Here is a 12,531-nt window from a genome sequence, read left to right on the forward strand (position 1 = left end):
ATATGAGCTCCATGACATTGTACTGTTAATGAAGTTTACAGTGCTGGGTTTTAATGAGATGTTGTGTAATTTTTTGTTAAGTAAATGAACGGCTATTGATTGGCGTTTTAATGGGTGTTGAAGACCGGTAAGTTGATCAAAAGTTAGGAACACTTTGCTAATTTTGTGAAGTTAAATTCCTCATTAGCTTACAAGCCTTCTAAAGCTGTATGTTCAAATGTTAGAAATAATTATTATAATTTTAATTAAACAAATTTTAAAAAAATGCCTTGTACGAATTTCTTCACCTTTTTTATTTTATTATATTTATTCATTTATTTATTTATGATAAGAAGGGGAGCTGGAGTCCAGAAGCTTAAATAGAATTAGTTTCGAACTTCGAATTTTGAACTTAGATTAGATTTAGATTTTTTTTTTCACACTTTGCATTGTTTTTTTTTTTTTCCTAGTTTTTAAATGACTTTTACTCTAATATGCCGAAACAATTTTAATAAGAAATTCTTAAATTCATTTAAACGTGTTAAGTAAATGGTCACTTTAAGAATAAGACTTCGATTTTTCCTCTTTTGTCACAAGCATATAATATGTTAAAGTATTGATCATATGTATTTTAGTGTGAATCTGGAGTGTCAGCATCCAGTTAAAAAACTGTATCTTTTAATCCATCGATTTCTAAAAACATGTCTCAACCAGTCACTACTGGGTTAACCGAACGTGCTCTGTGTCTTTAACAGATTGGTCCACTAGAGGGCGTTATTGTATAGAATGAGGCTCACCACGCATCTACCAGTGCTCTGGAAACCTGGAGACTGTAACTAACAAAAGCCTGTATCAGATCTGATTGAGACATGTAATACATTTATTTTGTTTAGTGAAAAACGGATTACATGCGCAGGTACTAGTGCCACATTAAACAACGATTGTGTGCTTAAACCACTGCATCCATATAGCTTCTTACATATTTAGCTGTAGCCTAAATCTTGCAAACGTTGGATTTATTTTTCAGTCATAGGGTTTCTTAATAATAAACTTGTTTTACTGTGAGAACTTATCCTGTTTTACAAATTGTTCTAATTCTTGCTTTCTTTGTCATTATGCAGTATTTATCTGTCATTAGGCTACTACTTCTTTTTAACCTTGCATCAAAAGTAATTACATCTATATTATAGCTTATGCAAATTATTAATTCTTCTTTTCAAAAAGAATACTTTGCACATTTCTGCAAATACTGAATTCAGCACTTGGTCGCCTAAAGAGTTTACTGTGGCTGTTTTATTAACATTAACTAATAGACCTGAGTTCTATACATAATTTAAGAAGTTTTAGTTTAATTAAACCTTTTTCTAATGCATCTTTGTCCTGTAAATTTGTCATCATGAATAGCTGAATTCATGAACGTGCTAGCTATTTCTTATCCTGTTCCTATTGATGGTTGTCCATTTAATTTAGGCTCAGCTAATGACTGGTAAAATAACCAATCTTGGCTTCTCCGTGTTCAAAGAGGGTTTAACACCAGTTAGTTCCAGACAGGGGAACAATAATCACATTTTAACTCGCCTTCACACCCAGAGTGCTTATAAAAACTCCCACTGTTACAGCCTTTCAGCTCTGCACAATCTGCAATCAATTGCCAGAGGCGAAATTAATGGATGTTAATGGCCATTTGTATTTGAGGCAAAGGGGGCAAAATTGGCTAGAGAAAGCTATTAATTATATGCAGAGGGACTGAGAAGGGAGGGACAAGAGGGCTGGAGACGGGCTTCTTTGGGGCTCAAAGGGGTCTGTGCCCTTCACATGGGTTTCCACTGGGTGGGTTGAGAAAGGCCTGAGCAGAGGGGCTTTTGTGTGGCTCCCGGGCCACGATTGTTCCTTCTCAAAGGGTGACATCTGTCCAGGGTTTCCGAGACTCTGATCCACCCCATTAGCCTCCATCCTCTCTCAACAACTTATTGCATTTGTAACTGACAAATGAGACAAGGAGAGGGACTCGAGACACGTCAAGCCACGAGATCAGTGCCCTCTTCCCTTGATCTGTGCCTGCTTTATCAAGACACCTTCAAAAAACACCCAAACCCAGAGTCCTCTTTCTATCCATAAAATAATCATGAGTGATGGGGGTTTCAATTTAAGATTGCATTGACAAGTGACAGCTCTTTATGATCTCACAATTTCAATTTCTTTTTCTTTATTATTATCTTAATTTGTAAGGAACACACTTCAAGAAGCTAATTAAAGGATATTACTGGATAATATTATAATCATTTGATGCAACAACAGCAACAATTAGGGTTAATAATAAAACCATTAATGCTGCTAATAATGACATTTATTATTATTTTTTGCTTACTAAAGCGAATTTCGTCATTTGTAGTCTTTAATTCTAGTATTTTAATAGGCTACACCACTAAATAAATAAAACATAATTCCAATGTGCATTATCATATAAACACTTTCGGAATATTTTAAATTATCGAATATAATTAGGGCTAATATAATAAAATAATTTGGGATTTTAAACAAAATATTTTATAGTGTGTGAATAATTATAAACGCAAAAAAACGAGGCCTATTTCTGTTAAAATGGATAGTCTACGTTTCAGTCTATAAGACAACAAAAAAGTAATAGAGTCAATCACTGTAGCCTAAATGTGTTTTCTTTTACGCTAGCCTATAGACATATTGTGTATCATATCATATCATTGTGTATCATATTTTATGAAATCCTTTCACTTGAAAAAGCAAGAAAAAAATAGTAATCATAATGCAATAAAATGAAATAAATTGTAGCCTACTGCACCGCATAACCAAGGACACGATCATGCCATCAGAAAGATTCAGATCTGAGGTTTCTCCTGTCTCATGTTTAATTTAGTTGTGATGTTGAACTCTTTCTGGTCAAATCCTGAATTTCTTTACACAACACAAAATGGCTGTAATTGAGTGCGAGTGCGTCGCTCGCCGGTCTGCGCGTGCGCACCGCACCTCTCTGCCGGAGCTCCGCGCGCAGGTATTGAAGTTGGCTCGTGACACTCCTCAGCGCACAATCTGACGGATCATCGATCATCAGAGCTCGCAGGGATCCGCATCGGAGGAGCTGATGCCTGCTTCAGATAACACAGCTGACTCTGCGCGAGCTCTGCTCTGACAAGGACATGAATGAGAGGAGATCTGAATTCATTTGAACATAACGCACGCGTCTGTTTCCAGCTATTGGAAGTGTATTGCAATCCACGAAATTGAAGGATCCAAAGGAAACGTATGAAGTTATGGATTGTAGATGGACTTTATAAATATTATCTTTTTTGACTTTTTTTTTTTTTTAAACGTGGGTACATTCCAAGATTCGGTTTCAGAGTGACATACTTGTTGACTGACTTTTTTTAATTTATTATTATTTAATTAATTTCTACAACCCCTCACAATGTTCCAGTACAATAAGAAGTGCTTCACCATTGAATCTCTCGTTGGTAAAGACTCCAATTCCTCCAGTTCTGCCGCGGAGGAGCCCATCAGACCCACTGCTCTGAGGTTTACTGAATCCATCCATCCTTCTCCCTTTGGGAGCTGCTTCCAGAACTCAGGCAGGACATTGTACAGCAGCAGCCCAGAGATGATGTTCACAGACCCGGCCACTCACTCCAGCAACCCCGGCCTGTCTCTGCGGCACCTCCAGATCCCCACACAGCCCTTCTTCAGTCCCCACCAGAGAGAAACCTTGAACTTCTACCCGTGGGTGCTGAGGAACAGATATCTGGGACATCGATTCCAAGGTGAGGATATGTTTTCAGTTATGCTGATGGGGAGGGTGCAGAGAAAATATCGAAATACTGAAAACAGTGCAGGCCTTTGAAGTTAAAAACAGACTGGCCTCATCTTCTTCATGCATAAAAAAGCAACAAAAAATATTTTAAGTAGTCTATAAAGTAGTCGGTGTTTTCAGCACTGCAAGGCCTGTATTGATTTCAATGTTTTATTTTAATAGGCCTATTATATATATATATATATATATATATATATATATATATATATATATATATATGTAGTGATGCGCACGGGAGAAGTCATAAATACCCTAACATTGTTCTTTATTAACGTTCCAGTGAATATTATTATTTTTATGTTAAGTAAATTTTTTTCGATAAAAGCGTCTGCTAAATACATACATTTAATTAAATCAAATTTTAACGATTTTAACGAAAATATTCAAAATCATGTGAAAACCACGCCTTGCAATAGATATTCATGTTTTTTTTAATTACTGTAAATACTTTGAAGCGCTTTTTTATTACCCCTTTAACCAATAAACACGATTTGCAAAATAATAATCGTTAAATTACGAAAGACCGGTGCTTTATTTAGATTACGTAGCCTATTTTGGAAATATTATAAAATAACAGAATAGCTTGATACAAATCGTTTGTGTTCTGTTTGAATTATTCTCAGTCCTCAGTGTACAATATTATTATAATACATAATTGATTATTAAAACATTATCGCAGTTGTAATTATTTTTAAGCATAAAATGTAGCTACCTAAATGTTCCGTCTTTAATTAATTGAACGTAGATCAGCCTTTAAGGATTATTTTAGTTAAAAATGTGTTACATTTAATAGAATCATATGAACATCTGATCTAATTTTTATATGTAAAAGATAACTAAGGACCCAAATTGTACTGTTATGCACTGTATTTCTACATCTACATTTTTAAAAGTTGTATATACATAAACTATTACGACACTTAATTTATTTATTTATTTTAGGGGGCGAAAGTGATTACTATTAGCCTACATGTGGAAATTGTTATGAGGTGAATTTGCTGCATGCAGCTACTCTCTTTTTATGTTTGTTATTATACCGTCTTGTTATTATAACTCTTAAAATTTCACTATAATAAAATGCAAACATTTATAATACTGTTAAAGACATATCTTAGCTTTTTTACCAGTTATATGCACAAGCACTTTATGGATTTATTAGGTAACCGTAGAAAAATCTCACTTGAGATCATTGTTTGAGGTGAGATTGTTTCTTGAAACTTCTTTAAAACATTTTGTATTGTTAAAAATGAAATTGTAGTATATAATATGATAGATCTGATATTCCTGTTTACAGAGTGCTTAAAAAGTGTAATTGATACTGTGAGGTCCTATTTACCAGGCAATTTGTTAAGGCAGCTATCAGTAGCTCTGGCCGGTTTGTGAGGGTCCTGAGCTGCTCCACAGTCCTTGAGGGCATTGCTCAGGTAATTGGTCAGAGGTTGTTGTCACTATCACTCAGATCCGGGGTTCAGATAGAGCCTCTTTGTTTACACTCAGAGCCGATCCACTCACTGATGGTGTCCAATAACCTAGAAAACTACTGTTTAGACAAGACTAAATGCAGCCGTGGGGAATGGCTGGGAAAGGATGGCCTAATGTGTCCATGGAGTTTAACTCTGCCACTTCCTGAATGGGAAAAGAGATGTGTCCATGTCTTGGGGTCCGTCATGCGGGACAAGGTAAACAGGATCTCAGAGCGGCCTGCTGTTGTACATGAGCAGGGGTTTGTGTTATGGGTGCGTTTCACAGACTGTGACAGTGCCACACTGATGCACTTTTCTGAGATTTGTGTGCGATCAGGTTACAATACAAACCTTCCAGAGGTAAAAACACCGTCATCAGCAGCAGACTCTTAACGCTGCTGATTTTCATTTTTAAAGGCTTCATTCCAACCCATAATGTAACAATGTAATAATATAAAAGCACATCATATCAGTTAAGAAATATACAGTATATATGTTCTATATATAATTATATAGGCCTAATAATAACTGTATTTTGAAAAAATGAAAAAATAATGAAAAAAGATTAATTTGTTTCTTCAAATTTGTTGAAATCTAAAAAATCTAATTTGATAGGTTTGATAATCATGTTGTTCTTTAAGAAGAATAATCGAACTTGGTATATATATATATATATGTGTGTGTGTGTGTGTGTGTGTGTGTATATATATTTATATATATATGTTTGTATGTAAAGTGTGTGTATATGTGTGTGTTGTAATAGACATATAGGCTATAGATGTATTAACAGTGTTAAGTAAGCAGTAATTAAGTTTTTATATATAATTTTACGTAATTCTTCAAAAGTTTGAAAAATAAAAAGATTATTTTCCAAGTTCGAGTTTGTAAAAAAAAAAAAAAAAAAAAGAGGCTTCATATCATAGCAAAATGTACTAATAAATAATTTGTATATAGTACTAATATACACACACACACACACACACATATATATATATATATATATGATCTATTCAACCATTTTATTGGAAATTAACGATATGCAAGGACAGAGAGAGAGAGAGAGGGAATGAGTGAGAGAAATTCATAAATTGTGTCATCAAAAGACTTTTAAGCAGTCTTTATTTGGAGGTCTTGTGCAAAAGTATAATGTAATAAAATAATATAACAATGTAATAATCTAAAAGTCATAATAGCATTAAAGTCATACACATGTGTGTGTTTTATTTGATCAAGCCTGAAGAATCGGAGCGAGGCAGCGTCACAGGGAACACACATTCTGTAGGAAAGACCAAAGGGTCCAGTCTCTTTCTTTCGCTCTATAGGCCACCCTTCTCCCTGCCTCTAATGAGAACAGCACTGACAAGACCAAGCTTGTTTGTGCCAAGGGAATGATAGTCAAGCTGATCTGGGTGCCATCTGGTTCCCTTTTCCTCATGTTGGGGGCTTTCTTGCTGTGGATAGGCCAGTGTGTGTTTGAGTCCAAAGCCCCGGAGGGTCTCCCATGCAGCTCTTCAGGAGGCTCGAGTCTCAGTCAGTGTTCTGGCCTGTGAGTCTGATCCACGCCGAGGTGATGCCACACATGCTGACGATGCTAGACCGAGCGCACACTTTGTTTCCGAAAGTTTCGAAAAGTTGCCATCGAGCTCAGTTTCGGTTGGTTGGCGCTAAGCGCACCTTGAGGAAGGTTTAAGGAGAGCTTTTCAACACCTTCAAACCGCCTAGAACTCATTATTTACATTCTTGCACCCGGCTCCCCTCATTTTTGCACGGAGGTGTCTCCATTGTTTTTGCCTGTGGTGTTCAAAGCGTTTTCAGCACGCCAGCTGAACGCAGTCGTCAATGACAGTGCAGTGACAGAAAATATGCACCTTTTAGTAAAATAGAAGCAAAGGTCCTACATTATTAGGACCTTTGGGAAGCCTCTGCTAATGAAGGCTTGTGTCGTTCTGTGCGTGGAAACAAACACCCTATATGTTGCAAATGGGCAAAAATGTGTTTTTGTGTGCTTTGGGATGTGTGTAGATGACATATTATTTTTAAGCAGGAGCTGCTGTGTTTGAGACTGAGAGTTGAAGTTGTTTCTGTGTGATGGCTTAGCGCTCCTCTGAAAGGAGTCAGTTCAAAGCTATTGTCTGTGGATGAAGGGTTGGATTCGGAGTTTTTAAAGAGACTTAAAGTCTGTACAGCCTCATGCTAATCCGCTTTTCATCTTCTGGTGATGCCATTAGTGAGCTTTTGTGCTCAGAATTGGTACATGACTGTGCATTCTTTGATGATCGGTCTTAAAATTTAATTGCTTCTGTGTAAACGTAACTCTTATGGCTTACTATTTGGATTTGGGTTAAATTAAAATCAAATCAATCTAAATTCGTGGTTAGAGGATTTAGTCGCCCTTTGGAGTTGCGAAAGTATTTCTGGATGACTGCATATATTTCAAAACTTCCATTTGATATGTTAATATACTTCTAGCAATTGCAGTTGACGGCCTTTGTGGCCTACCAACCGCATTCATGACTGCAGCCGATGCTCAGAAGCAGTCGTTATTGGAGCAAACATCTTTTTGAGGCGTTTGCATGTTACCGATGTACATTTGCGGTTGCACACCTGATGCGAACGTTGAAACATTTTGGTTATTTTTTCATTGACAAAAGATCATGGTCTGTCACTTCTGCGCGCCTCACAATCCTCCCAGTAACCGCTCCGCGAGAATATTTTGTTTGTACGTGATTGCGGTCATCATCTTTCTGAAGATTCTTTCAAGCATAGCTCTCCAAACACTAAAGTGGTCACCTAAATTACACATCCATTTGTTTATGAAAAATGTTTTTCTCTCTTTGTGTGTTTGCAATAAACGGCATTGGGACTCTGCCCTCCAGATGTTGTCTGGGGTCGCGCGAACATCACGTTTGCCCTGACGCTGATGGAGACTAAATTTTACTATTCCCTCATGTTGAATATAATCAACCCAAATGTAAAGGATTTAGATTTGCTTAACTGACAATTAACATATTCATCACTATTGCTTTACATCTTTTCAGCCACGGATGTCTATTTATATTTTAGCAGCAATATTTCAAAGCCTTGCATTTGTATGAAAATCAGGATAATGCCACATTATTAGGGCCGAAGGTTAAAGTCTGGTCTCTGAATGCACGGAGACGTTGGGTTGGTATAAATGATGCGGTGTGAACACACTTTACATCAGCCGTGTCTGGAACAGACCTGGAATTATTCAAATCGACTCATGTGGCTCAATTAAGACATGCAATCCTGCGCCTAATGTCTGCATCACTGTGCCTATGTAAAGCAATCATTTTGTGTAAAAGTATACAGGGTCTTTAGATAATACATCTGCTAAATGAACACATGGCAATGTAATGGTTGCCGTAAGATAGATATTTCAATATTCTAATTAACTCTAAAAGAATTTTATGAATGCACATGTAATGGCATACACGTGTGGAATTCAAATAGTTACTTTCCAAAAGCAATACAATGAATGAAAGACATCCAGCAGTAGGTTACTAAAAATGTAACACAAAAAAACTTAGTTTTACACTTAATTCACTAATTTAAAAAAAAAAGGTATACATGTATAAATGTCCTTTATTTTTTGTAGATTTAAAAAAAAAATGTTTTTAATTTTTTCAAAACCCCACTACCTGTCCACTTATTAATTATTCCACATAATTGATTTCTCTATTTCTGTATTTTTTTATATAATATATTTTCAGTTTTAAGTATTTTTTTTGTTAAGTACATTTTAAATTATTATTTATTTTTGAAAAATCCCACTATAAAATTTTTATATTGTTTTTAATTTTTTAAGAACAATTTATTTATTTATTTAAAATTCATTTAAAATTGTACACATCCCAATTAATGCATACTCTTTATTTTTCTCTTTTTTTTTTATAAAACCTTACATTTTTATTTATTTATTCACAATCGCTCTAAAATTGTCTAATTTTTAATTAGCATGCTCTCTTTATTTTTAGATTTAGGCTTTATTTATTAAATATATAGACTTTATTTCTATATATTTATTTAAAAACAATATTAAATATTTCAATACCTAATTAACTTGCACTCTTTAATTCTTACTATTACTAATATTTTTTGCTATTTTTTTAAGGTTTTCTTTAGATTATTTTAAAAGAAAGTTTTTGAATTGTATGTATTTGTTTTGTCGACTTCCTAATTAACATGTACTCTTTATTTCTTGTCTCCAGGTGACGACAGTAGTCCGGAAAACCTGCTGCTACACGGACCTTTCTCTCGCAAGCCCAAGCGCATCCGTACGGCCTTCTCCCCCTCGCAGCTGCTCCGGCTGGAACGTGCCTTTGAGAAGAACCATTACGTGGTGGGAGCCGAGCGTAAGCAGTTAGCCAACGGGCTGTGCCTCACAGAGACACAGGTGAGCAGGCAGAGGCACCAGGGTCCATCCCTCCGGCGAACACAGCTGCATTACACCACACACACGGGACGTGAACACACATTTACTCATCTAGTTTCCTCACAGGACGGAACTAATTAATCATTCCTTGCCTTGGGATAGGCCATATAAATTCCAAAGCATGTATACAACACTCAATAACTGGTTATTTTCACAATCGTCTGTACATACATATTTGTGTAGGATCGTTAGGCTTGAGCAATACCTGCCGTCCAAAAGTCTGAGGCACTTTTGAAAACCTGGGATTTCAAATCTGAACCTGGAAATAAATGGAAAAATTTCATTAAAAATAACTAAATACATTTTATGAGATTTAGAGTTTAGGGTTTCGGAGACTGGCTGTGAATCTTTAAAATCAAAATTATTAACAATTAAATTAATTAATTAAATGTAACATTTTCATGTGTCAATGTAACATGGTTTTAAAGTAATTTTTACGTTTTTTTATCTTTCTTTAAAGAAATCTAACAACAACAACATCTACTTTTATTTTGGATGTGTTTTTTTTAAATACATTTTTATCTATATTTTGCTACATTTTAAAATTAAACATTTTTAAACATTAAAATCAACTGATAATATAATCTGTCAATATATGTATTTAAATGAATTACATTTAAATTTTATTTCAATTAAATTACAAAACTCTCTATAATCTTCACTAGTAGTTTCAGACTTTGCTTTGAATCTTTTAAATTAGTTATTTTGTTTTTACATCTACTTATTCTAACACTGTTTTATCTGTATTGGGATCCATTTTTAAATTAAGAATGTTAATTTCTAATGAAACTTTTATTTTGAATGCTTTTTACGTACATTTTAAAAGCTCACACAGTATATATATATATATATATGTGTGTGTGTGTGTGTGTTTTCAAATATATTGCAGAAGAGATGCAATCCTGCACACTTTCTATACTTAATACTAAATATTAAAGTTTAACATCACAAGCAATGCTTCGGTCCACTGACCTTCATCAGGCATAGGCCTAGGACAGGATTGCATTGTTTTATATATTTAAAAAAAGACTAAAAACATGCATTTAAATAAATATTTCTAAGTAATTGTTTTAAGCTGATATATTAACGTGGCCTCTCTTTGTCATTCTTGTTAAGGTGAAAGTCTGGTTCCAGAACAGAAGGACCAAACACAAGAGACAGAAGCTGGAGGAGGAGTCGCCGGACTCGCAGCAGAAGAGGAAAGGTACTCAGCATGTGAGCCGCTGGAGGGTGGCCACGCAGCAGGGCAGCCCCGAGGACATTGACGTCATTTCAGAAGACTGATATCACACGTCTAATAAAACATCAGTCATGCTGATGGATCAGACTTTGTCATTGAACAGTCGGCTGATCGTGCACAGCTGAACAGAGACTCGACTGGAAGACTTCTGTATGCAATACACATGGACCTCTTGGTTTTGGATGGCGTTCCATCTCAGAGCAATGAAGACTTTTTGTATGCTTTCTTTTGTTACACTTCTCCCTTGCTCTTTTGTTATCAGTCAGAACATTTCCATTAGAAAGTAGTATATCGGACGGCAAAACCACCTTAATGAATAGATTGATAAATGTTTGTAGTGTTAAATTGCTTTAGACATTAAACGGCCACAGTCTAACGACGATAGGTCGATCCATTGTGTGAATCGAATATCTCTCGTAGATGTACTTCTGAAAAACTGGATGTTTGTATTCGACAAAATGTCAATATTTTATGAATGGTGAAATACCCTCACGGTCTTTCTAGAAAATCACTAGTGCAGTTTCACATCTGAAATGGTTCTATTTATTCTGAATGAGTGGACTTTTCTATGCATTTGAGCTCCAAGCTCAATATTTTATTTAGCGTTTTACATCGGGGTTAAAGCTTACAAAAGATTTGACTTGTTATGCGTGAGGATGATTTTTCTTTCCTTTTTTTTTAATGGCTCTTGAACTGATGTCAGATATCAGTGAATTAGAGGCTTAGAAAATGCTTGAATTTCTTTCTTTGCTTAATTAAAATAGAAAATAAATCAGATACATCTCAGTCTAACCTCCATGACCCAGAATGGTTTGTAGCACTTCCTTGCAGTTTGTTTCTTTATTGGGTGAAAAGCACTGTAATTCCCATCCGTTTGTCTTCATTGTTCAGGCTTTTTTTTTTTTATGTGTTTGTTTAACCTTTTTTCTGCAGACTATTAGATAATAAAACTTTAACTTAATGTCTGTTTGGAAATGATTTATTCCTTGGTTCCCACTATTGTTTTTATTACTATTATGTTACTTTGAATGGATTTGATAAGTGCGGGAACTTTAGTGTTTTTGTTTTAATATAAGTTACTTTTGCATTCCTGAGCAACCACAACTTAATTAGTTCAGTTACATAAAGCAGACGTGGATCGTTACTCAGAAATACTCCCAATAATAATGTATTTACATGATCACACAACTTATAAGTGCTTGAACGTGAACACAAACATCTCCACCTTTGGATTTCCATGTGCAAACAGTCAGCATCACCTTCACTTCTGAATACGTTTCTGAAGTTTTTTTATTTAATATGCATTATTTGGAGAATTAAACTGTTCACTTATGTGCATCTGATCATGTAACTTCTGTTTGCTCATTAGAATGTACGTATATATATATATATATATATATATATATATATATATATATATATACACACACATACACATTCATATATTTCAGTCAGCTGGAAATGCATCCATGTCACCTTTATGTGCTGTAATTTACACCTACTAATCCTTAAGGCCCAGAGTGACAGAAATGAATTACATTTGCTTCTCTGC

The 12,531-nt window shown here is 35.1% G+C and overlaps 1 protein-coding gene across 1 annotated transcript; it reads left to right on the top strand.

Moving 5' to 3' along the window:
- Positions 1–3,035: 3,035 nt before the first annotated feature.
- On the top strand, positions 3,036–12,208 carry LOC113114259 (homeobox protein EMX1-like). Its single transcript, XM_026281133.1, has 3 exons — positions 3,036–3,770; positions 9,516–9,700; positions 10,856–12,208. The coding sequence occupies exons 1-3, from the start codon at positions 3,422–3,424 to the stop codon at positions 11,021–11,023; spliced, it is 702 nt and encodes a 233-aa protein (XP_026136918.1). The 5' UTR covers positions 3,036–3,421; the 3' UTR covers positions 11,024–12,208.
- Positions 12,209–12,531: the final 323 nt, after the last annotated feature.

The sequence above is a fragment of the Carassius auratus genome, chromosome 14, assembly GCF_003368295.1.
Source record: "Carassius auratus strain Wakin chromosome 14, ASM336829v1, whole genome shotgun sequence".
In the NCBI taxonomy this organism is placed as follows: Eukaryota; Metazoa; Chordata; class Actinopteri; order Cypriniformes; family Cyprinidae; genus Carassius; species Carassius auratus.

What these genes read in the sequence shown, in the direction of transcription:
- LOC113114259 (XM_026281133.1), top strand. Translation starts at nt 3,422, where the DNA reads ATGTTCCAGTACAATAAGAAGTGCTTCACCATTGAATCTCTCGTTGGT. An exon ending in TCTGGGACATCGATTCCAAG is followed by an intron (nt 3,771 to 9,515) that starts GTGAGGATATGT and finishes TCTTGTCTCCAG; the next exon opens with GTGACGACAGTAGTCCGGAA. An exon ending in TGTGCCTCACAGAGACACAG is followed by an intron (nt 9,701 to 10,855) that starts GTGAGCAGGCAG and finishes ATTCTTGTTAAG; the next exon opens with GTGAAAGTCTGGTTCCAGAA.